Source organism: Condylura cristata, unplaced genomic scaffold (genome assembly GCF_000260355.1).
Source record: "Condylura cristata isolate star-nosed mole 26May11 unplaced genomic scaffold, ConCri1.0 scaffold00010, whole genome shotgun sequence".
Lineage (NCBI taxonomy): Eukaryota > Metazoa > Chordata > Mammalia > Eulipotyphla > Talpidae > Condylura > Condylura cristata.
The window spans coordinates 34098763-34125806 of NW_004567111.1; the positions used below are offsets into that span (position 1 = coordinate 34098763).

At 40.5% G+C, this 27044-nt stretch overlaps 1 protein-coding gene across 1 annotated transcript; it reads right to left on the bottom strand.

Annotated features, from left to right (window-relative positions):
- Positions 1-1458: 1458 nt before the first annotated feature.
- On the bottom strand, positions 1459-16284 carry OLFM4 (olfactomedin 4). The gene is made up of 5 exons (XM_004680306.1): positions 16134-16284; positions 11361-11362; positions 9844-10050; positions 8732-8891; positions 1459-2252 (listed from the first exon to the last, which is right to left on the bottom strand). Exons 3-5 carry the CDS (start codon positions 9982-9984, stop codon positions 1459-1461), a joined length of 1095 nt encoding a protein of 364 aa, XP_004680363.1. The 5' UTR covers positions 9985-10050; positions 11361-11362; positions 16134-16284.
- Positions 16285-27044: the final 10760 nt, after the last annotated feature.

The following is a 27044-nucleotide window of genomic DNA, read 5'->3' on the forward strand; positions in this document are numbered from 1 at the left end:
ATCTTATGGTCTACTGATCTTCTTTTGGTCATATACTCATGTAAGTAAAATTCATATAAAAAATAATGTTTCATCTCATACAACGATAGCTGCCAGAAAGAAAAGTTTTTAAAGGGAAATAAAAACAAAAGCGCCAGCTCTGAATTTGGATGCTTTTAAAAGCTACTGATGTCTGTTGCTAGGTATGTGACCTCCTGGGCATTGTTGCTTGGCAGGAGTCACTGTGTATAGCTCACAGTAAGGCATGGACCACCCTAATTTTACAATTTAAAATAGTATAAACACAGCAAAAGACAACACTTTTTTGCAAAAGACATTTTAATCATTCATCAAAAGGGGAAGAGTACAGCATTTAAGGAGCTGATACTATGGACTAGGTCTAACAAACATCAAAGGAAAGTAGATGGAGACCAGGTGATGATGGCTCCCACAGCACAGAACACAGATACCTGCAAGGTGTTCAAACTTATGATCTACTAGGTGTTTTCAACAGTTTTCCTCCATTTAATCCTTGAAAAAATTAAAATTTTATTTTAAGTTTCAGGCTTAGGAAAAAATAAAGTTGCATGAACCCATCAAAATGATTTAACACACATCTCATTTATGATCCCAGAATTTCATTATGTAACCAGAAAAGATATCATTTAATCTCTGCCCACTGACCTTCATATAGTCATGTAAGTAAAATTCATATAAAAATAATATATTTATCCTATGATTGTTCCATTAAAATGGTTTATTTCTATGAAATGCAAACAGTAAGGGTTGGGAAGGAAAACTGGTTGGCGAGTCTGGCCTAGTCTACTGAGTTGCCTTTGGAAGAAAGGTGTGGCGTTGGAGAGTGTGCCTGACTTGTGTAGATACACCATGGGAGAAAAGAAAACTCAAGTGCCTATCTGTAGAGTACAACGAAAGATATAAAAGAGTCCTTCTCCAGTAAACAGAATTACAGACATAAGCATGTACACTTATCTGCTCTGTACAAACCATCATTTCAGATTCCTCTCCCACCCACCCCCCCATAAAAAAGCAAAGGTTAGAGATTTGGGTCCTCAAGAAGCTTCAGGCATTCATCTGCCTAGCTAAACTTCAGGTTTCTTTCAGGAATGGAACAATTAGCCAGGCTACATGAGGACTGATCATTGAGTCCCTCTTCTGTACAAGGAAACCCCAGAAGCCATTCAAAGTCTTCTGTGAGGCCTTAATTTCCAAAATGATACCTCCCTGAAAGCACCAATGGACTCATAATGCCCAGACATATTTCAGTAGGGAAATACAAGGAGGTAAATCAGGGCAAATTAAATCAGGACAAATATTCTAAGACCTAGTGTGGGAGACCTCTGCTCCTAAATATCCCCCCCTCAGGATCCCCTTGCAAATCTACCTAAGTGGAAAAGATCCTTCCTTCAAGGAACATTTTGTTTCTCCTCACTCTGACGCCTAGACATCTTAGTGGAGTTACTTGCCAAAGAAAAGGTCATAATTCAGAAGGTAGCCATCATTATAGACAAAAAGTTTCTGATCGTAAGGGTGGTAGTTCACACTCTGCACAGTTTCCTGCATCTTATGAAAGACAATATTCAATCTGCTCTCCTGCCCTGTTTTTGTGTCATAGGAGTAGAAGATCTCATCTGTTTTGGTGCTTAGAATACGGGTGGCATAGAGCACCCCACATACCATGAAGGCGTTAGAAACAGATGCCTTATACTGACTAGTTTGCCAAGTGTTTAGCACAGCCAGAGTGGTGTCATTGAGTTTACTAATCACTATGTTACCATTGCTGGCTTCAGTTGAATAAATCACCCACAATCCATTCTCATCCACAGCGAAGTCAATATCTTGCCAAGCAACATTAGCATATGAAAAGCGATTATTATAGACAGCATTGGGGAGACTTTGAGTCACTTCAACTTTGTTGGTGGTCAGGTTAACTCTGGCAATGTTTCCACTGTTGTACCAGTTGACATACATATTTTTATTGTAAACTGCTGCGCCACTGCCTTGACCATATGTGATCCTATTCTGCTGATAATATCTGTACAGTAACAAATCATCCCGTGTATTGTACAGTCTGTAATATTCAAGATATCTCTCATTTGTGTTCAAAGGTGCCACCCAATACAGCCCCTTGTCTGGCTGCTGAGGAGAGTAATCGCGACCCCAGGCACCAAACTTATAGGCAAAACCTTGCCAGTTAAGCTGGACCACAAATGGTTTGCTGATGTTCACCACACCTCCATGACCACAGCTCCCTGTACAAAAAAGAAAATTAAAAAAATCTTTAGAGAAAGTGAATGGCAAGATACGAACACTTTACTACCCCAAAACCAAAGGATTCCATATTTTTCCTGTCAAGGATCAATGACAACAGCATTTTTGATGGAGACAAGCCAAAACATTCTCTGGATTTCAGTCTCAATGAAAACCCACTGTCAGTTCTAGCCTTCTGTCTCCAGTTTTGAAATTGCCAGGAGTCAAAAAAAAGCTTTGAGAGGACAGAGAGAGAAAAAGGTTTGGTGAATTTTACACGTTTTTTCTATCAGAAAGCATTTTGCAAATATTATATCACTTTTCTTACAGAAAAATCCAGATCATCCCAGAATCCTACCTTATTTCTATAAAACCAGAGAGTGATACCCACCAGCCTCAGGGAGAACTATGATAGAGGACATTGTCCTGGCAAGTTCCCTGGCCCCTCAGCCTTCTGCCCTTCTATACAAGACCACAAGTTCATCTCCAGCACCCAGTACCAGTGCTGACTCAGGAAATCTCAGAAGAGAATGTCTGAAATATGATATTTCAGTGGGTCAGAAAGACGATACTATAATGGTGGGATTTCAGGCTTGAGAAACTATGGACATTATTTTAGAGCAATATTGCCTGCTCTTAGCCCAAAGCAGAGCCCATCACGAACATCATGTGGTGATCATCTTGCTGCTTATAAGGTGGGTCTTGCTGTTCATAACTCACATTTGTCTGTGCCACCAAATGATGGATAAGTACTTCTTTCCCATCACGATACTGGCATTGTTGCAATCAAGTGGCACTAGGCTTATTAGTCCACTGAATCTACATTCCCTATAACATTTGGGGGAATGACTTAGGGAGAGGGACTTGTATTTCTTCTAAAATGTATGCCAACTCAACTCTTTTATGAGCTATAAGAAGTAAAATAAAATTCTTCCAGTATTTTTTATAACCATCCAAAGAGTTGAACACAAATTTTCTGGGATCTTAACACATGCCCTTAAAAAACTGGTGTGACAGTTTTTTAGATAACAAAGAAAACCCTACTTCAAGTACATTGAGGCCATTTCCCTCTTTCTGCTACCTGAAGCAGGCAGGTAGGGAAAGAGGGAACAGAACCTGAACTTCTGGGTCTACTTTACATGCTTGTAGAGAATCAGGGTTATAGAGTGCACAAGAGATAAGCTGGAGCCCAAAGCAAAACTCCAAAGAATTGCCTGAGAGGAGCACTTGAGGGTGGGAACACAAAGCTTTTGTCTGAGCCTCTGCCTCTGACCAATATGGAAAGACCCATTTCTTTTCTTCCCAAATGTCTCCCCCACTTGCCCTCCTCAGGACTGCTCAGAGGTGAAACCATTACTAGAAATCCTACTTTTATTTTTCCAATCTGCTGGGACTTTTTGGTCTCAGAGTTAAATACGTGCCTCTTAAATGCTCTCATAAATCCACAGCTGGTGGTAAAGTCAGCCAACCATACAACAGGTAGAGAAATGAAACCACTCTGTATCCAACCTCAAATAATTTTGCATATCATTAAGCAGAACACAGTTGTGGGTTTATTTTAATAATGCATGCACCATTTCATAAATAAAAAAGCAACGTGTGTTCAGCCAAGAGACTGCTCTCCACTAAAGAAATGATAAATAAAATTATAAATTATTATTTCTTCTCCTAAAAGTGATCTCTCAGATGAATGCTTGTTTGTTTTTGTTCATGAAACAATGCATGAATTATTAAAATAAAGTTAGCAGTGTGTACAGTTTAGTGATAACAAAAACCATTCGAGTTTCAATATGCTAGAAACTAGATTTTCTAGTTAAAATATTTTTCCAAGGATTCATTTATTCAACTACATTTCACTCAAGGTATGAGAAAAAAAAAGTCCTCCTTTTTTTTTCGCAGGATGAATACTTACAATTTGCTTAATTGAATCTTACCCTCCACAAAGGAAATGTCCAACCAACAACAAAATATTTAAGGAAAACTTAGGATACATGTAACAGTCTTAGATGTGGAAATTCTTAAATATGAAGAAACCATAATGAACTCTTAAAAACTACTACTACTATTAATAAAAAATAACAATAATACTGGCATGTCATTTCAAAAATTAACCTGGAAATTTAAGTTGTAATTGGTATAATACTAAAATTACATGAATCTTACATCTCTTTTCCTTATCTCCCAATCATTCAGTCCTAAACACTTTTGGCTTTTTTAAAGACTTGTTTTTATTTATTTATGCATAGAAGAACTGAAGTATAGGGCAGGGGTGCAGGGGTGTGAGAGGATTCACCAGAGACAAGAGTGGGAAGCAGAACAGGCAGCTCAATGAAAGTGCATTGCTGAGGGGAGCAGCATGCAACACAGGAGACATGCTGTGCCATGTGGTTTAGCACCCTGGCCAGGGATTAAAGTCAAGCCAGTGCCTGGAGATAACTTGATGGTGCTGAAAACTTTATAGTGCACCACTAGGAAGACCTTTTTCTGTTCTTTTTGTTATACCCCTTTTTGTTCTACCTCCTTTGAGCCACTTTTAGGGGCTTGGTTATGATCAAAAGAAGTGAAATATGGAAGAGACCTAAATATTGCTGCCAATATTACAATGTGGCTATAGCAGTGACAGGCCAGTGAAAAAGCTATGACAGGCATCTCCCAAATCCTGGCTGCAAACCTGGAAATAAACTGAAGCCAGCCCAATGCCCACTGCTCTTCTAGCCCAGCTACAGTTATCTCAACCCTATATACGCTGAGCTCCTCCCTACCTTCCCTTACCTCAGACCCCTTCCCAGCCGCAGCCTTTATTTTGAGATCTTAGCAATCCCCTATTTCCTTCCTAACCCATCCCATCCCAATTTTCCCCAGCCACAGGAATTACATCCCATTGCCTAGCTATAATCCAAGAACTGTGAACTACCAAGGAATTACCAGATGCTGCTTTTTCTGGTAGAAGAGAATACAGCATAGAACTGGCAGCAAAAGTGCCCTTTAGCTTTCCACAAGCAAGAAAGCAAAGATAATTTGACCTTCATCAGCTGTGCGAGTTGTTGGAACTTTCTTGTCACTCCAGGAATCACAGGTGTTCCTCTCTACTAGACCGTCTAAGGAAGGCAGCTTGCTATGGTGAAAACATAGCCAGTCAGATTGCAATTCAAATCCTGACTCCAAAGCTTGCTAGTTGTGTATCCTTGAATTCTCTGAGCCTCAGCTTCTCCATTTTAAAAGAAAAACGATACTACCTATTCTGCAGGATCATCAGAAAGAATAGAAGAAGGCATGTACATGTAACTCAATATACATTGATTTATAGCAGCATTACAAACTCACAGCAGGCTACAACTGAAGGTTTATATGACTATTTTACTTCCTTTATGTTGGTTTCAGAGGCTTCTGCACCCATCTTGATAACCCCTGTACTCAGAATAGGGCCAGCCACACGGTAGCACCAAATGATGTTTGTAGAACAAAGAAATGCAAGACTAACCCTTATTTTATAAAACATTAGGCCAGTACCCTGCCATGTATCTGAATTTTTCAAAGACCCCAGTATTTATGCTACAGAACATAATACAGGGAACTCTCTACACAAATTGTTGCCTGGTTTGCCAATTTCTTCATCATGCAATTCATTAGATATTGTCATGGTATTCTGAAATTTTCCTGAAAAACCACACAGTGAGACTTTAAAATATTCTAACTTGGATTTTTTAAAGTATCATGTAGCATAAAAAAAAAAAAAGTCAATCATCATATACTTGTAGAGGAAACTTAATTTTGGCTTGTAATGCAATCTCTCACCTAGGCAACTGACCTTTGAGCCAACAGAAGAATATAATTGACTTGTGAGAACGAGGCAATTAAACTGGTTATAATCATAAAATGATTAAGAATAAATTGACTTTGAATTATTAGATGTACTATGTTCTTTTCTAGGCTTGGGATTTTGGTAGGTCACCCATTTCACACCCTATTTAATCATCAGTCATGTGCTGAGCACCTACTGTGTGCTAATCAGAGCCAGGCATCTCCAGGCACAGTGGTGGTTGACCTCTGAGCTTTTCTGTCATATTTTGTCTATACCTAGCAATTTAAATTCAAGGGGAAACTAAAGACAGAGTGAAGTCAGTTGTTTACAGGAAAGAAAAAAAGTTAATGAGCAGAAGGCCAATTATTTTAGATTATGAAATGGAGCAGAAAAGGATGCCATTTACAGCATAAGCTAACTATAAAACATGTTTTATTGAATTCTAAGTACATGTTCTAGTTCTAAGAGCAAGCTGACCACAGGGGTAGCACAATGCAGCTGCAAGAGAAGGACCCAGAGTGCAGAATTAGTTTTTGGCTGAGACTTGCATATAGTCTTTTTTGTTCTGTGCAACTCTGCAGTGAAAAAAGCAGACAGGCCAGATTTTAAAGTCCCATAATAGTGAGTAACTTTAATTAAAGTCTCCACAGGCTCACAACTTGGTGGTGCCTGGGGATTTTTCAATTCTGCATTATCAACCAATCCAAACAGAAATAGAGCAAGTGAAAGAAATTGATTTAAAAACATGACAGTACTCAGTTTAATATAAACATCATAAATATAATATGAACAAAGCTGGAGGAATGCCAAGTGGCTTGGCGGGGGTCCAGGTACAGCCAAGGTTGTGAGAAAGTGAGAGGAAATCTGGGTTCAATTGCTTAAACAACACAGTTGGGCTAGGATGGCTCACCAAAGTCTAAGTGTGAAGACGTAGGGAAAGGTCTAGGAAAAAAAATTTTCTAACAAAAATAATTAGACTGTCTCCCTTGTTCCCTGGCCTAGATGCTAAGCAATGTGCTTACCTCCCACCACCACACTCCCTGGGTACAGACATCTAGCATCCAGGTCCTGAGATGACCAGAGAGAGGCACCTTGTCTCAGCCCTGTCACAAGTCACCTGTGTGGCTCAGGAAAAGTTATCTCAGGGAAAGCAGCATCCATACCACCTAGGCCCCCTCCTCTGAGACATATTTTCCTTCCCACTCTATAATATCCTTATTCCTAGGGATGAATAGAACAGGCAGAAAAATCTATTCCATGAGGAAGATTTATGGAGGCTAAAAAAAGAAAAGCAAGAAAAAAAGACCGGTATTAGCAGGGGTTGCCATTGCTTCAACGCCTGCCCTCAAGGGCCTCAGTGCCTCTCACTTTCTGTGCATATTCACATGGTTGATCCCAGACCCGATTTAGCCTTTATCCTCAACCTCCTCTGTATGTCACATTTCCCCAATTGCAGAGGGAGGGAAGAGAGTCCCCTGAACAACACCAAGAAGCTCATAATGATAGTGGTATTCTAATTAAAGCCTTAAAGAAACCAGCTAACAGGAATCCAGAAACACACTGAATAAAAGAAAAGAGGTTGTGAGCAGTAGGAATTAATAGGAATAACAAGAACTATATGATTTGATGAAAAGATTTAGTCCCCATTCAGGCTGAGATGCTCCTGCAGAGAGAGCATCCCTGTGACACTGAGGTCTCCAAAGAACAGAGCTGAATGTGGACTGAGAGGCTGGCTTTGGTTCACCTGGAAGGAACCCAGACCAAGCACTGCACTAGCTATCCATAGCAAGGTTTTCACTGCAATTATCATCAATACTAATAACAATCGCTGGTGTGTAATGTCAATCACAGAGCTCTGAGCTTCCCAAGCCTTGTTTCCTTTGCCCTCATTGCAGCCCTGCCAGATAGGTACTATTATTATACCCTTTTTACAAATAAGAAGATTAAGGATTTTTCACAGTGAACATGTTGTTGGGAAACTCAGGTCTTTGGGGTCTCTAAATCATGGTCCTGACCCCTAGACTCCACTGCCTCCATTCATGAGGTATTTACAGAACACCCACCTCTATGTTATACTCCTCAATGAGACTCGTTAGAGAGACAGGCTCCCTCAGAACTCCAGGAGGGAGGGCAGGACACACCCAGAGTACTGGCTATGTGGGTGCGTGCCTTTAATCCTTACTGGCTGCCAGGACACACTAGACAGCAGGTACTCAACACGCACTTAAGGAAAGCAGAGAGGAAAATACAGAGGAGGGAGGAGAAGAGAAGGAGAGGAGTGAAGGAAGATTCAAGGCATACCCCCAGCTGATCAGATAAATGAGCCAATCAGCCTTTCCAAGACGCAGGGCAGCACAGCTCTTTGCCTCATGGATTCCAGAGACTTTCCCAGCCCCCTGAGAGCAACACCATCACCAGACATGTATCTTCCTAGTTCGTATACAGAGGGCCTTTACATACATGTGTGTATTCTGTTTTAAATCAGCTCATTGTTCCTTCCTCTGTGAGCCCAGAATAGAGAGTAAGCAGACCCACTAAGGAGGGGATTTCAAAGCCTGAAAAGGTAAACTCAGAATTGCTCAAGTCCCATCTTTCCTCCACCATTACAGTCTTGTAGCCCCTCACCACCCCACTCTTGGCTCCTCCAGGGGGTGAAACCCCAGCATATGGCATGCTCACCTGGCTCAGGAAGAGAGGGAGAGACAGGAGCATTTTCACCTTTGGAGGCCTCACACTCCTTTAGCTTGTTCTTCAGAGTCACGATTTCTCGGCGAATGGCAAGAATATTGTTTTTGTCTAGCGTCTCGAGCTTCTCTACCAGGAGAGTCATATTCCTTATCTAAGGAAATAAAAAAAACAGAGTGACTTTATAATATTGCACAATTTCTTTCATAAACATTCCAGAGCTGAATTTTGTCACTTAGTGAAACATTGCTAGAGAATACACCCGAGATTCTCCTGAATGGTTTCACTTGGAAGAATACATTTTATGGTTTAGTGTGAATGCCTGTCAGATCTCAGGCAGATGTGTGTGACAAGAAGAAAATGGCAAAGATTTTAAGAGCTTTAATAACAGAGCACAGATTCATTTGAAGCACCCAGAAATGTCCGTTCCGGTTCATTTCTCACAAACTCTCCAAGTGAACTCCTGTTTACTCATGTTGCATTATAATTGTTTTTAATGAATGATGAGGACCAGAGAAAATTTAAAATTCTAAGATACCTAACAAGAATTCTTCATTATAACTCATGTCATGACTGTGCTAGTAAATTCTCGTTGATATAAATTACCCAACCATAACATTAATACGATGGTCTTTATCTACAAAGATTAAAAGCCTTCACTGAGACATACTCTCAAGAAATTCCTTTAAAGAGGGCTGTGGAAAAGAGTTCCAAGAAGGATTAAGTATTACATACTCATTCAAAAGAAGAAACAGACCTAACAAGCCCACGATCAGGTAGAATAATTATCCAGGAGGATAATTCCTGCACAGATATGCCTGATGGGGCTCGCCCGTGGAGCTCTTCAGATTTATACCATCTCCTTCTTGAGACACTGAAATGTCATTCGGTTCTGAAACAGGACTCTGACCATTTGGCAACCCTTGCTACTCAGGAAATAGGTTCCCAAAGTGCTTACTAACTATTCAAGGTGCCCTCCCAAAGCTGAGGGCAGGCAATGCCACGTGGTCACACGAGGAACAGAAGTCAACATCAGAAGAGGGTGCCCTCGCCCTTGCTTACTGATAATTCAGTGTCAATGTGGTGAGGACGTGTTTGTTCCTTACCTCCACTTCCAGTTGGTTAACGATCTCTGTGCTGCCAACAAAATTCTCCTTCAGCTGTATGATCAGTTTCTCCATCTCCTTCACTTCTAACTTGATCAGTGTGAAGTCCAGCTCAGTGAAAGAAATTGTATCCTTTTCCATGATCTCTACTCGGAAAGTTAGGTTTAAAAGTTTCTTTTCATACACAGTGATTAATTGGGCATATTCCTTCACCTGAAAGAGAATCAAAGGCTCAAGTCAATTCCCAGAGTAATAGCATATCATCTTCCTCCATTGCCAACCCTTTGGGTACTATTTGATTTCTGTCACTTATTTTTTGGATCAGGGACTCCCTGGTGGTGTAAGGAGTTAGAGTGCAGCACTATGAAGCTGTCTGCAGCGTCTGCAGCCACTGCAGCACAAGTTCGATACCTGGCCAGGGAGGTGGCCCACATGGTGCAGCAGACCTCTCCTGTCACACCCACTGTTCCCTTCAACAGTGTAGTTCATCAATCTGTCTGTTTTGCTCCCCACTCTGTCTCTGGTGAATCCTCTCACCCCCACACCTCTGGCCTGTACCCCACTTAATGTGTGCATATATAGATCTTAAAAAAAAAAAAGAAAGAGGCCCTCCCTGGTGGCACAGCGGGTTAAAGCACAGCACTGAGAATCTAAAGCTGCTTCCGCATGAGTTCGATCCCCGCCTGCCCCGGAGGTGACCACATGGCACGGCAGACCTCTCCTGACCCGCCCGCTGCTCCCCTCAGCAGTGTACTGCATCGATCTGCCTGTTCTGCTCCCCACTCTGTCTCTGGTGAATCCTCTCACCGCCCCTGCACCTCTGGCCTGTACCCCAGTTCTGTATGCATAAATAAATAAATCTTTAAAAAAAAAAAAGAAAGAAACTGGCCAAACAATTTCAATTTATGTGGAATATAGAGAAACTAAACAAAGGGTCAGGAAAAAGATAATACTTGCAATCTGACCATAGATCTGAGGCACACAGCAGGTAGAAGGAAAGAGAGGGGTCAAAACCAGAGAGGGAAGAGCACTAGGGAACTTGGTGATGGATTAGGGGTGCTGTGGGGGGAACTACAGGGCCAGCATGGAGGGGAGAAACCAAATACTGTCCAAATTAACAAAGATGTAAGAACTTTAAAAATGGATCAAAAATATACTTAACTAGACTTTAAAAAAAATATATCTAACTACAAACTTTAAAAAAAATTACTAATGGGGGGGTGGGGACTGTGCTTGCTTAGACTAAAAAATTATTTTGCTTCAGAATCATCACTTGGAAGTGCACTTTCCTCTCTGTCTCAATATTTAAAGACATCAGCTCTCTAAACTAAGTGGTTGGAGTCAGAATCCCTTTGCCCTTGCAGCTCCCCTCAATGCACATGCTCTAAATCAGGGTTTCCCAATCTAAGCACCATTGACATTTTGAGCTAGATCATTTTTTCTTGTCAGAGGCTGACTTGTGTATTGTAAGATGCTTAAGCATCAGCCTCTAGATGCCAATAGCACTCCTCACCTACCCCTGAGTTACAACAAACAAAAATGTCCTCAGACATTGCTAAGTGTTTCCTGAGGGCAAAATCACCACCACCACCAACCTTCCTCTGTTTAGAACCACAGCTCTAAATCTCATTATTTTCTAGAACAGGAAGAAATGCACTACATGTACAATGAATTTTGAGCTCATCTGCCTTTTACATAGTGGCTTAAAGACTAAACTTACAATACGTGAGTGTATATGCAACTATAAAGTGCACATTTCATTAAGAGCACCCACACTTATTCCAAGAACTGATTATTGCAATCAGACCTTTAAATTACACATTTGTTGCATATATTTGAATGTCTGATCATTAAGTTAAAATACTTCCAAAAATTCCCTTGGTGGCTTAGTATATAATTGGAATCTCCAAATGGGTATTTCAATAAACACAGTTGGTGATTCTTTCTGTATCTGATCTCTAAAGAAATGCCATGGCTTTTTTAAGGACTTGCTCATTAAAAGTTGCTGGTTTTACATTCTTTTTAGAAATCTGAACAGAAGTGATACTTTTCCCCCAAACTGCACTAATGTCAAGTAGCGGATCCACAGCGCCCGGATGGATTCCGAGCCAGATGTTGGCCTTTAATCCTTCTAATACCAAAGGCACCCTAACTTCTGTCATTTTTAGCCCTTCCATTTAACCCCACTGTACAAATCAGAATAGACTCTCAGGTCGTAGACCTAAAGGGCTAAGGCTTCAGGCAAAGAGGATTCTAATGAAAGCTGATAATGCAGCCACTGGCACTGCTACTGTATCTCCTCGGGCAACTAACATTCCCCGCCATCAGATGCACCACCACTTGGAAGCTGATGAGGCTGGTGACATTTTGGTGAATAAGGAGGTTAAAAACACATACATATAAACCAACAAGCTCCTCAAAGTACAGATAAGAAACACAGATAGGAAATAGCCAAGTTTCAATTTCTACAAATATCCAGCATAGAATATTGCCTGTGATAAAATTAAAATAATAAATTAATTGTCAATCCATTGAAGGAATAGAAGTTTACAAAATGAATATTCTTGTTGGCATTTGGCCTTGCCTGCCAGCTCTTGGAACAAATGAAACACCCTTAGTTTTCCTGGAACATTTTGGTAGCACATCGCAGCTGCTGTTCTACAAAAATGAGTAATTCAACTGTCATCTCTGCTAAATAAAAAATGGCTCCCCCAGATTCTCACTGAAAACTAAGGTATATTCGGGAGCTTGCTCCCTATGAGAGCTCGTAATATGTCTGCCCCAGTTCAGCCACAAAATGAAGTCTCTCTAGAGATCTTTTGGGGGAAAACTTGAAGTTCTTTCAGCTAACATTGAAAGAAGAGGCCAGTGATGTTCAGGACAACTGGAGTCATCCATGAACTTATACAAGATCAAAGAGAATCTGACGATAGGCTAGAAAGCAAGTGTGAACTTAATGAATTTAAGTGGATTGTTAGTATAAACACCGAGAACAATTCTGAGAACCTTCAAACTCTGTATAGAAGCTACAGTCTCAGCAGAGGTAGCCAGACTGACCCAGGAATGTGTAGAGGGAAATGGATCTAGCCCTAGGGGGTAAAGCCTTGTGTTATGTCTTTACTAGCATGCTTCTTATCACTACAAGTTGAGCTTTGAAGGACACTTCCATGTTTGTCTTCAAAGCACCAGTTTAACCAACATGCAGAATTGCCATTCTTTTGTGTGTTGTGTACTTAATAATGTCATAGGTGGATCCTAAGAATCAAAGTTTGTTGAGGGAGATTTCTGGGGTATTTGATGTTGCTCTGTATTATAAATGGTTTTGTAATAAAGAAGGACACAATGCAGTTCACATTAAGCTAAAGAGTTACTCGGGCTTGTGTTTGTGACAGTATCCTGTGATGTTAACTATGCCCAGATTATGTGAAGTAAGTAAAGTATTTTGCAATTTACTACTGTTTTAATATTTCCTTGAAAATAAATGCAACTGAGCTTGAACTGACTACCATCACATATGAACACTTTGGAGTAAGACCTATCTAGACTCAAGCAGACTTCAGCAATCAGTGGCCAAATAATTTCATTTCTCTAAGATTTGGTTTCTTTCTGTAAACTGGGAAAAACAATACCAAATTTATAAGATTATTATAAAGACTAGAGACAATGTGTATTAAATGCCCACCATAATGGATGCCCTATAAATTAAACCAATTATTAGAGTAGCAGTGACTTTGTTTTTTATTTTTTTCAATCTGACCTTTTAATTTATTATAATTCACTGCACAAAACATTGTTCAATCAACGTTTGTTTATGAGTTGCCTAAATTTCTCCCAGGCTTACTCAACCTTCTCATGCTTGAGGATCTATTAGCAAAGATGTCATATTAAATAATTTCCCCCAAAGCCCATAACCTTCCAGAGGACAAAAATCCTGAGCTAACTTTTGCACCATCCCCTACCTAAGTATAGTCACAACAGGCTATATCATAAACAACAGGAAAGAATAAAATACTTTCAGCATTTTATGCAGAGACAGCTCCCAGTCTTCTCCGTGTACTGACAGATAATGAATCAATGTAAGACAGTCAAAAAACCCTTTCCTACAGGCCTGTCCAAACAGGCATTCCCCCAGGCCTCTAGATAAACGGTGATTTCCTAGGCAACCTAGGGACAGGTATAATAATTCACCTGGAAGTCCAAAAGCCCTCAGCTGAAGAGATAACTTTGGATTTGAAGGCATCACTGACCTACTGCATCTCTTCTTGGGTTTGCACTAAAGGATGAAAACAGCCTGGCAAAGAGAAAAGAGAACTGATGATTCTGAAGACTAAAGTTCCTGACCTGGTTTAACCAGACAGCAGAGGAATGACCTTTTACACTTATGTCCCTTGACCTTTATGAATCTCACTTTTTCTTCCCCTAAAATGAGAAAGAGAACATTTGACCTAACTAAAGAGCTGCTTGAGATTAAAATTGAAATGGAACCATCTAGAAAAGCACAAAGGGAAGCTGTTACTATCACTGGTTTTTTTTTTTTAATAAAGTCACACTGAATCTATTATGCAAATCTCAGCTGGCAGGTCAATTCCTTTCTTAGGCCTCAATCATTAATTTTTGTTGGACAAGCTACCCGACACCTTCAGAACTAAGTAGTCCCACCTGTCCTGCACTTATTCCCTGCCAATTATTAGCAAGGCAGATGCCACCCCCTCCCTCCACTCTTCCTTCCCCCTATACCCTCCACAGGACTGGAATGAAATGTCCCATACTCGAAGCCTGGCAAGCTACATATTCTCCCCAGGGCATCACAGGGTTGCAAACTGCCCTTCACACTTCTGCCAGCAAAGAAGACATGCAAATCAGTAAGTAGCTTCCACTCTTTCAAAGCAAAAGGTTCTAACTGAAAAGATCTTTACCTAGGATTTTCCTCCACTTGTTATGTTTTTATGCATAACTTCTTATCTGTACTTGATTATGCTAGAATAGGGCTATGAATATTAATGGCTGGAATTTATAATTTAGTGCTGTGCCTTTTCTGCTGATTAATTCAAGGACATTTCATTTCCAAAGAAGCTAAATTCCTGGAGTAGTCAAACATATTTTCCTGGACACTGATTTAAACTTAGAATATTTATCTGCCAATTTAGGTTGAAAGCAGGGTCTCAGCCTCACCACAAATTTTGCCTTTAAGGACAACCATATTGAAGGTTGAGATAGCTAAGTTTAACTTTCTCAGGAAAACTTAATCTGAATCTTGCTGGAAAGCCAGAGCTCCTTGTAAATTAATGGAGTTGTAGTAAATAATGCATAATGTGATTACAGCTTGGACTTTACCTGTGCAGAAAATGGGAGCCTTTCGCACTGATTTTAAATGTGGCTATAAAGGTAGAGTGGTGAAAACTTGAATACACTCAGGAGAAAACAAACCCTATAAGAAAACTTACTCTGGCTACAGAAGAGTGGTTGTTAGGGGTTCAAGTAAGGCTTTTCACCAACAACTTATCACCTACTAGTCTTGGTTCAAATTCCCAGGGAATTCTGAATTTGGCTTAATGTAAGGCACATCTAATGTAATGTACTGACTGAGAAGTAGAGGAAAACCACCAAGAAAGAGAGAGAAGAAGGTACAGGCTACACTAGAAAGAGAAAACAAAGGAAATGAGAGAGGAATGAAGGAAAAGGGCAGACAATTTGGGGAAATAGAGGAGAAAGTAGAAGAGAAGAAGGGAACTTCCAAAATAAAAGACCAAAAAAAGCTAAGGGAGAATTAAGAAGGAACGGGAAAGAAAGCTCTTAGGTGGGTTGGACAAGGACTAACTTGAGGCAAGAAGAGAAACAAGAACCAGTGGGGAGCAGGACCAGATTAGGAAAAGTCAGAGAAGACAGAAGTGAAGAGGAGAGAGGAAAGGACAGGAAAAGGAGTAAATTGAAGGGAAAACCCAGAGGTAGAAGAAAGGAAATAAGATGTAAATGGCAGGATTGGGCTTCATAGGGGAGCTCAAGGTTTCTTTCCAACAGCTTGAGCCCCGCAGAATTGAAGTGACTTATCCATGGCACCCATAATCTCGATCCCATTTCCTTCCTGTGCTCTTATTTTTCCGGCTATAAAGGACTCCACAGGTATAAAATAAGCGCTAACATCTCCATAGGATATAAACATGTTGTCTTTGATAAAGGCAAAGAACAGCTGCTTATAAAATCCTGAATAAAAAGTGTTTTGTTTCTTTGTTAGTTTGTACTTATCAAGGCAGTGTTTGAATAAATTGGAAATGGGGGATAAAAGAAAATACTTAATTTAGAAAGCTCTTTCTGGAACTTCTCAGAGAGAACTTGAGCTGTGAATTCCAAGCTTTCCACTCTCTCCACAGGGAAGGCGGTGTCCGGGAGGGTAACGGAGCACTGGCAGATTCCATGGTCATCTTTGGAGCCAGAAAAATTGGAAAACAACTGCAAATAAAAATAAGTTCATCATCAGTAATAAGTTGGAAGATGGGATTTTTGGCAACTGGAGTGGTAGCAACTGTCTTTGTCCAAAAAGCATTTAGAGGCAAGTGGAGATCAATCATAAGGAAACAGAAGCACAGACACAAACTCAACAGGCCAAGTTTCCCAAGACACTTACTGTTTGGCCACCGTCACTCTGTCAGTCCCCTGGTTTATTTGAGGGGTCTAAAAGGAAAACATTGCTGTCTCAACATCAAAAAAGAGAAAGAAAGAAATGATGAGAATCCTAAACCTGAATTCCAGGTCTACCCTCTAATTGTCATGAACTCTCTTTAAATCTGCTTCTTCATCTGTCAAAGAAGGATAACCTACTTCACTAGGTTATCTTTAAAAAGAACTGAAATGGGGGAAGGGATGGAGAGGGAAGGGGGAGAGGAATTGGAGAGATACAAAGAAAGGAAGCACAATCAACTACATTGCACCATGGTACAACATGGGTGATTTAGTGGTGGGTGCACTATGGTGGTAATATCAGATGGGGATATCCTAATATTACCTCAATTAAAGATAAATTTTACAAATTCTAGAGAATGAAAAGTTACCCCAAAAAATTAAGTTGTGTATAAAAATATTAACCAAGTCCCTCACACATAATAGGTGATTAGTAACTGTCATTTTCTCTTTCCTTCTACCTATTTTCTGTTCCTCACCTTTTACCCCAAGTAACCCAATTCCTCCTAATAGTAATAAAGAAAATATCAAGAGTATGATATGAGTTAGTGTGAAAATATTTAATGCAAATTCATATTCTCTCTTCACCTGGGAAAATTGTGTAATTAACATCTTTCAAAATGGAAACCAGTCATTTGTTAAAGACAGAACAGCGTTATTAGTTTGAAGGTTTTGTGCTAAAAAGTTTTCCAGCTACCCACTTGCAGGAAAGTAATTTTTTTAAAAAATCTGATGTTTCTTTATGATGTTCAGGCTGAAACTTTGGTGGGCTGCATATTCAAAATGACAAGTTTGAAAGACCCTGAGTTTTTTGTTTTGATTGCTTGTTTTGTGGTCCCCTTTGAACTTCCCAGTACTATTAACAGCATTTTATTGCTGATGCTGCCTTCCAGTAACTCTTGGAAGTCCACTGATGGTGCTTTTTCAATGATCTCATCTTAAGGTCAAGCCAAAGCTCACCTGTGGAACAGTGTGAAGGGTCTCTTTCCAAAAATTTCCGGGGGAGAGCACTGATTTACAGAGTTGAATAGGTGCAGACTATGTATGCATAGCTCAAAGTTTAGGAGGTCAGCTGACTGCAGCTCTGTGCATTTATTAACAGCCAATCTCCATGATACCCAAATGAACAGAAACTAGAGGCTTCTATAATCAGGATATCCCCATCAGTGACTTCTAGACCAATTCAGGCTTTTGTAGTTAAGTTTCTTGTATGTTACACACATACACACGCACACGTTTCCAAAGCTCTCTATGCCAGGTAAATTTTTGACAAGGTCTCAAATTTCTTCTCCAATCACAACCCCATACACAGCTGCAGCTACAGGGATTAACAGTAAGGAAGAGGGACATGCAGGTTTATGGTGAGCATGGGGGTTGGGTGTAGTCAGGGTAAGGGTCTGTGCCATGGATGCACATCAACAAGGACAAGCTATACCAGGAGCCTGTCAGAGAAGCCAGTGATAAAAATCAGCTTTATCACTTCCTCTGCAGATAGAAGCCTCCATCTTCATTATGCGAAGGCTTTTACAAAAAGGGCCCACATATTATGAACTTTTGAAAAAACAGCTTATTATAATAACTGTCTAGAAAAAAAATCTTGCCTTGCGTTTTGACAAGGGGAGGTTAATTAGCTGAGAAAGACAGGGTTGGACCATTCTGAGAATTCTCTGAAAAGTTCTGTCAACTCAAAAAAACAGTGGCAATCATCAAGCAGTCTCCAGACAATCAACTAGAAACCACTAGCTAACAACTTTTAGTCCTGAAGTTCACCTGAAAGGCAGGCGAATAATTATAAGCCCTGCTGACAGCCATTCCACAGACTTCTATTGAACATCTCTGTCCCAGTGCTATGGAGTCCCCAGCTTCCATCCTGCTTATCATCAGCCCAGTGTGCTCAGCTGACATCAAAATGGTCCATAAGTTTGATCAGTGTCTCCCATTAGAGATATTTCTGCTCCTCACATTCAAAGACAATGAAGCTAATGGTGATGGGTCTCTCTGCAGTGAATGCTTAAACTACATGAGTGCAATGTGGGGACTGGGAGACAATGACAAGCGGTTGTCTCCTTGGCCTCTAGAAGGAATGTGATCCCCGTGCACAGGGCAAGTAGGATTCTGTATTTGTCAGCACACCCCCACAAGACAAACTACTGGTAGGTTTTCATTCACTCAGCACGTATTCAGCTGGTGTTAACTGATGTCCACAATACCCCAGGTGTTAGGGAATGAATAAGCCCAATTCCTTCCCAGTAAATCAGGCCACTGTCATTATGAAAATCTTTTTTTTCCCCCAACAAGCCCCTTAGCCCAATGACAAAGCACATAATTTCTTTGTGTTGTGTGGAGTGACAAATGGAACCTTCTCTCATCTTTGAAATGAGGACCCTGATGAAGCCCCTTCTTTGGAGGGTGACATCTGAGGCACGCAAAGTGCTCTGAGCACTACAGCAGAAGGTACAACTCACATTTGTGATTTAAGCTTGCAATTCGCTCTAATTAGCAGCCCAGTCTAAGTGCCTGTAAAGATTCACGGCATAAAATAACGGTACTCAACATTTTCAAAGTACAGAAAATGATACGTTTGGAACTTGCTCAATGACAGTTATAAAGGGGTTTTCCTCCACTTTCCAAAGAGCTCATCAAGACGACAGCAGCCCTAGAAAATTGGGCTTACAATGGAAGTGACACCTAGTCTGCTATAAAAAAGAACCTGGAGTTGTGCTACTAACTCACAAGAGGGAGATAAGTAAACTAGGAAGGAAATAAAACCCCTATGTACAATTTAACTTGCACTCCTCCCTACTTTTAAATAGTTATCTCCTTGCCAGATCACAGGCATTTTGGATTTCTCTGCTTCTTGGTCTATATCTTATTTTCTATTATTTTAATTGATTGTATTATCCATAATAGTTTCTGACTGATGATGATGCTTCAAAACAAATGATTATTGTTAGTCACATTTTTCTGGAAAAAAAAAAAAAACTATTAACCAGCTCTAGTTGTCTGTAGTAATCATTTATCATCATGGAATAAAATGATGTATGTGATTTCTAGCTACAAAGCAGCGTGCTATGTATTCATGCTTCTTAAACTATTCTCTTCTTTATAATAAGCAGTTTTCCTCTCTACTCTGAAAATATAGAAAACTACATGCAGCGAGATAGTGATGAACACAGGTTGGTAAAGCTTGAGCTCTCTGACTTGCTAGCTTCATGGCTTTAAGCCAATCATTTCATTCCTCCAAGCCTCAGCTTCGCAATAAAACAGCACCATTAATTCCAACTATCTTTCTGAGTTAAAAAAGGTAACATGTAATATATACTTAACCTAATCCTGGCATTTATTAGGCTCCCAATGAATAAACACTGCTGTTGCTCTTGCTGAGTCTATCCAAACCATTCATTAATCAATATATTTGCATTGTCCATTGAGTCCTGATGGCAGAAATGAAACAAACACAAGCCTCTGTTTCTCCTTTTGCACTGGCCCTTCCATCCAGACATTATCACTGAAGCAGCAAACTTACCTATGAGTTTTGGGGAATTGAGACACATTCCCATCCCAAATTAGACCATGGCAAAGAAAGCCTGGGTTTTTATGGAGCTGGACTCCAACAGAAAGGCGCAGAGCTGATGTGGCCAAGATGAAATGGTTTCCAAGCCTTTCTTCTCTTACTCTCTCCATGCTTTTCAGCTTGAAAAGCAACAGCAATGTTTATTCATTGAGTGCCTAGTAAATGCCAGAATTAGGTTAAATATATATTACATGTTATCTTTTTTAATTCAGAAAGGTAGGTGAAATTACTGGTGCTGTTTTAGTGTGAAACTGAAGCCTGGAGGGATGAAATCACTGACTTAAAGCCATGAAGCTAGCAAGTTATAGAGCTCCAAGAAGAGCGAAAGAGGACTCATTCCCCAAGGAATGTGCCTACCATACATCCCAGTGATGTTGTCTAGCTGGACCAGTCCCCTCTTTAGTGCATGGCTGGTTGATTGGTTGGCTTATTTCTCCTGGTATTATTGCTTTGAGCTGGCAATGACTCTAAATATTCCCTTAGGGAAGAATGAAAGAATCAGCACTCCTCCAGGGGAATGTTGCTGTATAATGGCATTTTCCAAAATCCTCACGAGTCCTACATACTTACAAAACTAGGCTCAGAGATGCTGTCAGGGCTCCAACTGGAACGCTGTGGCTCTAGGCCCCTGGAGGCCATCCCTCACTGCCCACAGGTGCTGGACAGCAAATCAACAGAACAAACTTTTCTGGAGCTACAACTGCAAAGTTTCCTTCCTTTTTTAGAGTACCCAGGTCTAGCCATCTGTGAGGTTATATTCAGATTTCAAAAAAAGAAAGAGAGGAAATGAACACAACTCCCAGATTTTGGGGCCTTCTCACCTGGGATGGTGAACCAGAGCTGGAGCCGGAATCTGAGATGAAGTTGGAACTGAAGTCAGAGCCTGGGATGGAGTTGGAGCCTGGAAATGAGTTAGAGCCTGGAAAAGAGTTAGGACCAGGAATCAGGGGTCCCAGACTCTCTGCTGTTGGGCAAAGCAGGAACAGAAGGGCTAGCAGGCAGGGGAGATGGGGCCTCATCTTGTTCCTAGGCTGGAGCTGTTGGATTTTACACAGAATCCTAGGGCTTCTTATAGTGCCTGGTGGGGATTTCCCCACTGCCAGTTTATGGGAAAAGAGAAAGCTTCCTGGGGAGCATGTGACCCCCTCCCAAAGGAGGGTTATGACACACATTGTAACCTCCACACCTTGTCCCTGAGCCCACTCTGCCACTGCCCTTAGATGGATATCTCCTGCCAAATATTAACTTCCTTGTACTTGTCCAAGTCCAGTATCTGTTTTCCAACTTGATACTTCCTTAAAAGAGACTGGGTCAAAGTAGTGATTGTGAGTAACACAGAGCATGAGGTTCCAGGAAGAAAAAGCAACCCTCCTCTGTTCCTTTCCTAGAGGTCACTTCTAGTTGATTCCCCCATTTTACTGAATGTAACTTTCCAGAGAAAGTTAAGTAATTCTGCTGGGAGACTGAGAATCTCCTTGAGGGGATTTCCTCTTTAGTTACTTCTGCCTTCTCCTCTGACCTCACCCTACCAGTGTCTGCTTCTACACCAAGTTCTGTCAACAACCATGCTCTGAAAGACAGCAGTACTCTTTTTTCTGGAAAGTTAGTTTAGGCTCTGCACTCTGAAACACACACCACTGGGGATATGACGTAAGAGCAAGAGTCCCAAACAGCAGAGGCAGTCCAGAAATACTGAGGGAGTCCACTTAGAGGGACTTGAGCTGGCCAGTCTTCAAAGAGCTCAAAGTTTATCCTCATAAAACTTAAACAGAGAGAGAAGATCTTCAGGTTCCACTTATCTCTCTCCACCTTTGCACTGTCTGCCTTCCTCATTGAAGAGTGTAAAATGTGTTGGACTGAATATTAAAACCAGTTCTTCAGTCAGTGGCTTTAGGCAAGTCACTTAGGTCCCTGGTGTTTTAACAATTCCTAACTTGTTAGAATTAAAGGAAATGTAATATGGAGAGTTGCTTTTAAATTTTGAAATACTATGTGAATGTCAGCAGGGAGGGGACTGTAACTTTGTTCTTAATTTCCTAAAGCCTGGGGTATCATGTTGGCTTCTAAACAGGGAAAGAAGGCCAGGACCTCAGTGCATGGCCACTGCACCAAGGAGCACTGTGGAAGATGTGGTTTGAAGCATCCCTCAGTGTGCTACTGAGATACTCAGGAGTGGGATAAGGCAGAACAATTATAAAAGAGTGTACAGAGTGAGGGACGGTATGAGATTGGGAAGGATAAAGGGAAAGAAGAACAAGTTTGTCTCTCATTGGTGCACCAAGGCCCAGAGATGCTTCCCTGTCAGTGTCCCTCACTAGTTACTGACATAGAGCACTGAGAGGACACCTGATTAGATGGTCTCCCCCACTTTAGGTCCCTCACTATCCCAGTCATCCTACTGTCGTTGCTGCCTCCACACTGCAATACACCTGTTAAGCCACACTGGTGCCTTCTCATGTCAATGCAGCAATTAGAGGCAGTTAGATGCACAGGGAGAGAAGGGCATTTTCCCAGAAGTGTTAGAGAAACAACAAGGTTCACCTAGACAATCTGCTCCAAAGACAACCTGTGGTAAAGACTGAGGTCATGGACAAATGATCCATGGCTGGTCTTAGGTGGTAGGAATAGCACTTTGAAGCCCTACTTTGCCCTACATAGGGCTGCCAGACTTAGCAGATAATAATAACAACAAGAAATGCAGTACCTAGTCCATTTGAATTTCAGACTAAAGATAAATTATTTTTAGTATATATGTTTTAGCAGATATTTGTGAGATACTTATACTAAAATAAATATATACTGTTTATTACCATTCAAATTGAGCTGTATTTTTGGGAATCTGACTACTGAAGGCCAATTGTGCCACCTGTGTAGAGCTTCCTAAGACTGAATGTGAGCTGCAAACTTACTACACTGTTCCCCATGGGAAGCAACTCAGCCTTGGCCTCTTTAGCTGAATGTTCTAGTCATTTAGATGCCCAATCCAAGACAGGAAAAGCAGAGCACATGTGTGAGAATAAAACTGGTACACTGAATCCATTATCCTGAGATTCAGGCTATGAATATGGAGATAGGGATCAGAGTTTTTCTCTCCCTCCCATCATAATTTCCCTCTTTCTCCTGATTTCCACCAAAGCAAAAGGCAAAAAAAATAAATAAAATTCTTCTCATTTGCTAATAACCTTTGTTTACAGATATAGTAAGCTTCTGTTGTCCCTCCCTTCAAAGATCATGTCAGTGCCCTTGTCAGAAGAAAAAAAAAAAACTCTCATCAACAAAGGTAGCCCCTAGACATGACTACATTGAGGGACTACTACGGCCAACCTCTAGGTGATCCCTTTCCAGGGATCATTCCAGGGGTTGCATTCCTGCAGAAATGAGGCAGCAATTCTTTCTAAAGGAAATGTGCTCTAGCCAAGAAAAAAAGACTGGACACCAGCACCCTGTACTCACAAGCTGCTTTGTTCCTGTGTGCCTCCAGAATAAAACTTGGAGCTAGTAGGTTGCTGCAAATGCACAAAAGCACTAGTGAAGCCTCAGTAATGAGATTATTAATAATAATCAGATAATAATGATCAGTACCTCTGCAAGTACCTGTGTCCTAAGAAACAACAAACCTCATGGTTATTCGACAGTCTCTGTTGGGGACCAGCCCTTATCATGGGTTGTTGGAGGACAGAACAGGAAGGGTCTTAAGGTAGGCGGCATCTGCAAGCAGAGATTCCTAGAACGGGGGGAAGGAGAGCGGGCACAAGGAAGACAGGGTGTTGGAGTTGGGTGCAAGTCTTCCTGCTCTGGTCTCAGCAGAAGTTTATTCTATACATTACAACCAGGCAGTGGGATAACATTAGCATAGGAATTGAGCAGAGAGATCACAATCTTTTTTTCTAAGAAAAATTGGGTTCGTATTAACCCTCATTTAAGATTATAATATTTATTATTGTTAAAATCAATCTATTAAAGTTAAGACAGGTACATAAATTCATAAAATTTAAGGCTAACATTGCTATATTTACCACAGTGATGATTGTTCAAAATAAAGTCCCATAAACCCTAATTACTACTTAATGACATTCATTCTCATTGAGACATCCTAAAGGGTAAAGTAAAGTTGAGGGCTAGGGTAGAGGCTAGAGTGGAGATGTGAAAGAGGTTAAATTAAGGTTGAGGACTAGGGTGGAGAAGTTTTCTTATAGATAAATCGTTAAAGGAGATATAGTAAGGTTCCACATTTAAGTAAGATAGTAGAGTGATAAGATTTGGATTCTCATCTGGAAAGTAAAAGAACTCATTATTTTTAACATGTTCTAGTACTGCCTTGTTTTACAATATTGATTTTGCTATAATAGCCCATAACTTTTATTAATCAGCCAATTGTAAAATTATTTGACTTCAAGAGGAATTTCCCACTCTGGGGCAGCACTTGCTTGCCTGGACCAGGCAGTGCCTTATGAGGTTAAGGCAATCCAGTTGTAAACTTATGGTTGCTCAGAATATTTTGATATTATGATTATACAAAAAAGGGAGATCATAACATAAGTTAGCATGGAAATTCTGATTTTTCAAAGCATTTCCCTTCCATCTAGAATTTGTCAGTCAACAGAAGTTGCATAGCTTGTGTCAAGTCTCAAAATGAGGAGGAAATATGGGCGCTGCAAAGCAAACAGTATATTATAAAAATCTGTTCTAACACTGGGCTCCCTTGAGAGCAAGGGGTCACTTGAGTAATAGCATTCCTCACTTGCAGCCTGAGAGAAAGTGACTATGTAGGCACTTCATTAGGAGAAACTCCCTAACTGCACAGTTGCAGCACATAAGAAAGATACCCACAGAAGATACATTCTCACTAAAAACCACTGCCACATACTGTGGTACTTTCAGAGGAGAGTGTCTGAGGGTATCTGATGTGAAAAAGAACAACAGAGGTATACACAATCCATAAACTGACTGTAGAGGTTGTGTTGTCCATGAATACCACCTCAACAACCCTCAAATCCTGAGGGCAATACCAGTTATCAGGAGCAAAAGTCATCAACTTCCTTTCATATACCCTGGAAAGGAGGTTAGGAACATGTATTAGGTGTCTCTCTGTGCAATGCAGCAGGCCTTGTAAAGAGTTATAGAGAAAGAAGTACAAATGAAAACAGCTAGTCACTTTAGGCGAGGCATGTCACATCAGAAACTACACTAGGAATAAACACAACAAATTGAGCACAAAACCAATAACATGAACACTGAGGAATCATGGGCTATATTATGGTAACCCAGTCTGAATGGACTGATGTGGGAAGAATTCACTAACTGGTGAATTTCTTGAGGCTGAACACAAAGGCCTTGTTGGTTTCAAATCTTGGGCATCTGATCCAGTACTTGGGGCCCAATAACTGCACCTTGGAGGAATATATTTTATAAATATATGGATGAATGAATGAATGAATGAATGAGCTGATTTAATAAGATTTGTAAGGTAAATTCTCAAATCACTCTGAGAGAAAATACTAAGTTTTATAGTCAGTATTAGAAAAAAGAAAATGGATTCCCAGCGAGAGAAAGTGTACAAGAACTCAGGCAGCCTGAATTTTCCATCTCTGGAGTCATGATCATGCTAAACACCTACAGTGTCACGCAACCAACCCTATCAACTCACTCTCGGTTCAGAGTTCCTAAGGTGCTACCACAGCCTTGCCCAAACCCTCAAATCAACATTCTAATTCACTCACCATATCCCTCACCATAGCCATCCCATCACAGTTCAGAAGATTCAAACTCAAACAACACAATTTTTAGTCAAATACTTACACTCTTCATCTGTATCAAAGCCAACATGGACAATATGCAGAACACAAAGTAAAAAACTCAACTCGTGAAAATCCGCACAAAGTTCTGTACAAATACTGAAAGCCAAAAGCAACAGTCCAAGTTTTGAAAAGTGACATATACTAACATTTAGGAAAAAAGAGAAACTTCACTTCTGCAGAATAAGTTTAGGCAAGAGCCACAAGCTTGCTAGTAAGACTCCTTCAGAAATAACAATGTGGAGTCAGAAAACAGCCCTACCACCAAGATGCCAGGCCTGGAGACACCATACCTTAAGCTAATCTCTGGAAGCCAAAGGAGGAGACTCGGCCCAGAGACCTGGACCAAGGACCACCACCTAAACAACTCATGCACTGAGGTGCAACCTCACTTCAACACCTGAGTATTCCACCTGAGTTGGAAATTGTATATCACCCAGCCATCCACAAAAGAGAGTTGGTTCCCCCAATCAGAGGTGAAGGTGCTTTGTCCTCTTGTTTATATGCCCCAGTGTGGAAGCTCTGCTTCCCTCATATCCAAATACATGAGCTATAATATCTGTGTCCTTGGTCTGGCTCACCTTCCCCATAGTTAATTGCACACATGTGTCCTCACACACATCTCACTGTAAGAAAGACATACCCTGCCTTTATGAGAAGTTGTCAGCTAGAAATTCTAAATGTGACCACACAACTACTGCAGTATTTTCAGATTTAGGCAACACTTTCACTTTCCTACTTCTGTTACTTCCTTGCCCATATTTACTTAAACCTTGCAAATGCCACACCAAGCTAGAGAATTCTGCATTCAGGGATAAGTCAATACAGCGAGAAAAACAAGGAGTTCAAAATAGGGAGCAATACTATTGTATCTACCAACTTCCCACGTGAGTGACTCTGGATACAAAGCAGAATTTGTCAAATCTAAACTTTTGAATATGGTAGCCACTAAGTCACATGTGTCTACTGAAATGTGGCTAGTCTGAACCACAATGTTTTATAAACATAAAATACAGAGTGAATTTCAAAGGCTTACTAGAAAAGAATATAAAAGATTGCATCAGTAATTTTTTTAATAATCACATGCTGAAAGGATAGTATTTTAAATATACTGAATTTCAACAAAATATTTTGTTAAAATTAATTTCACTTATCTC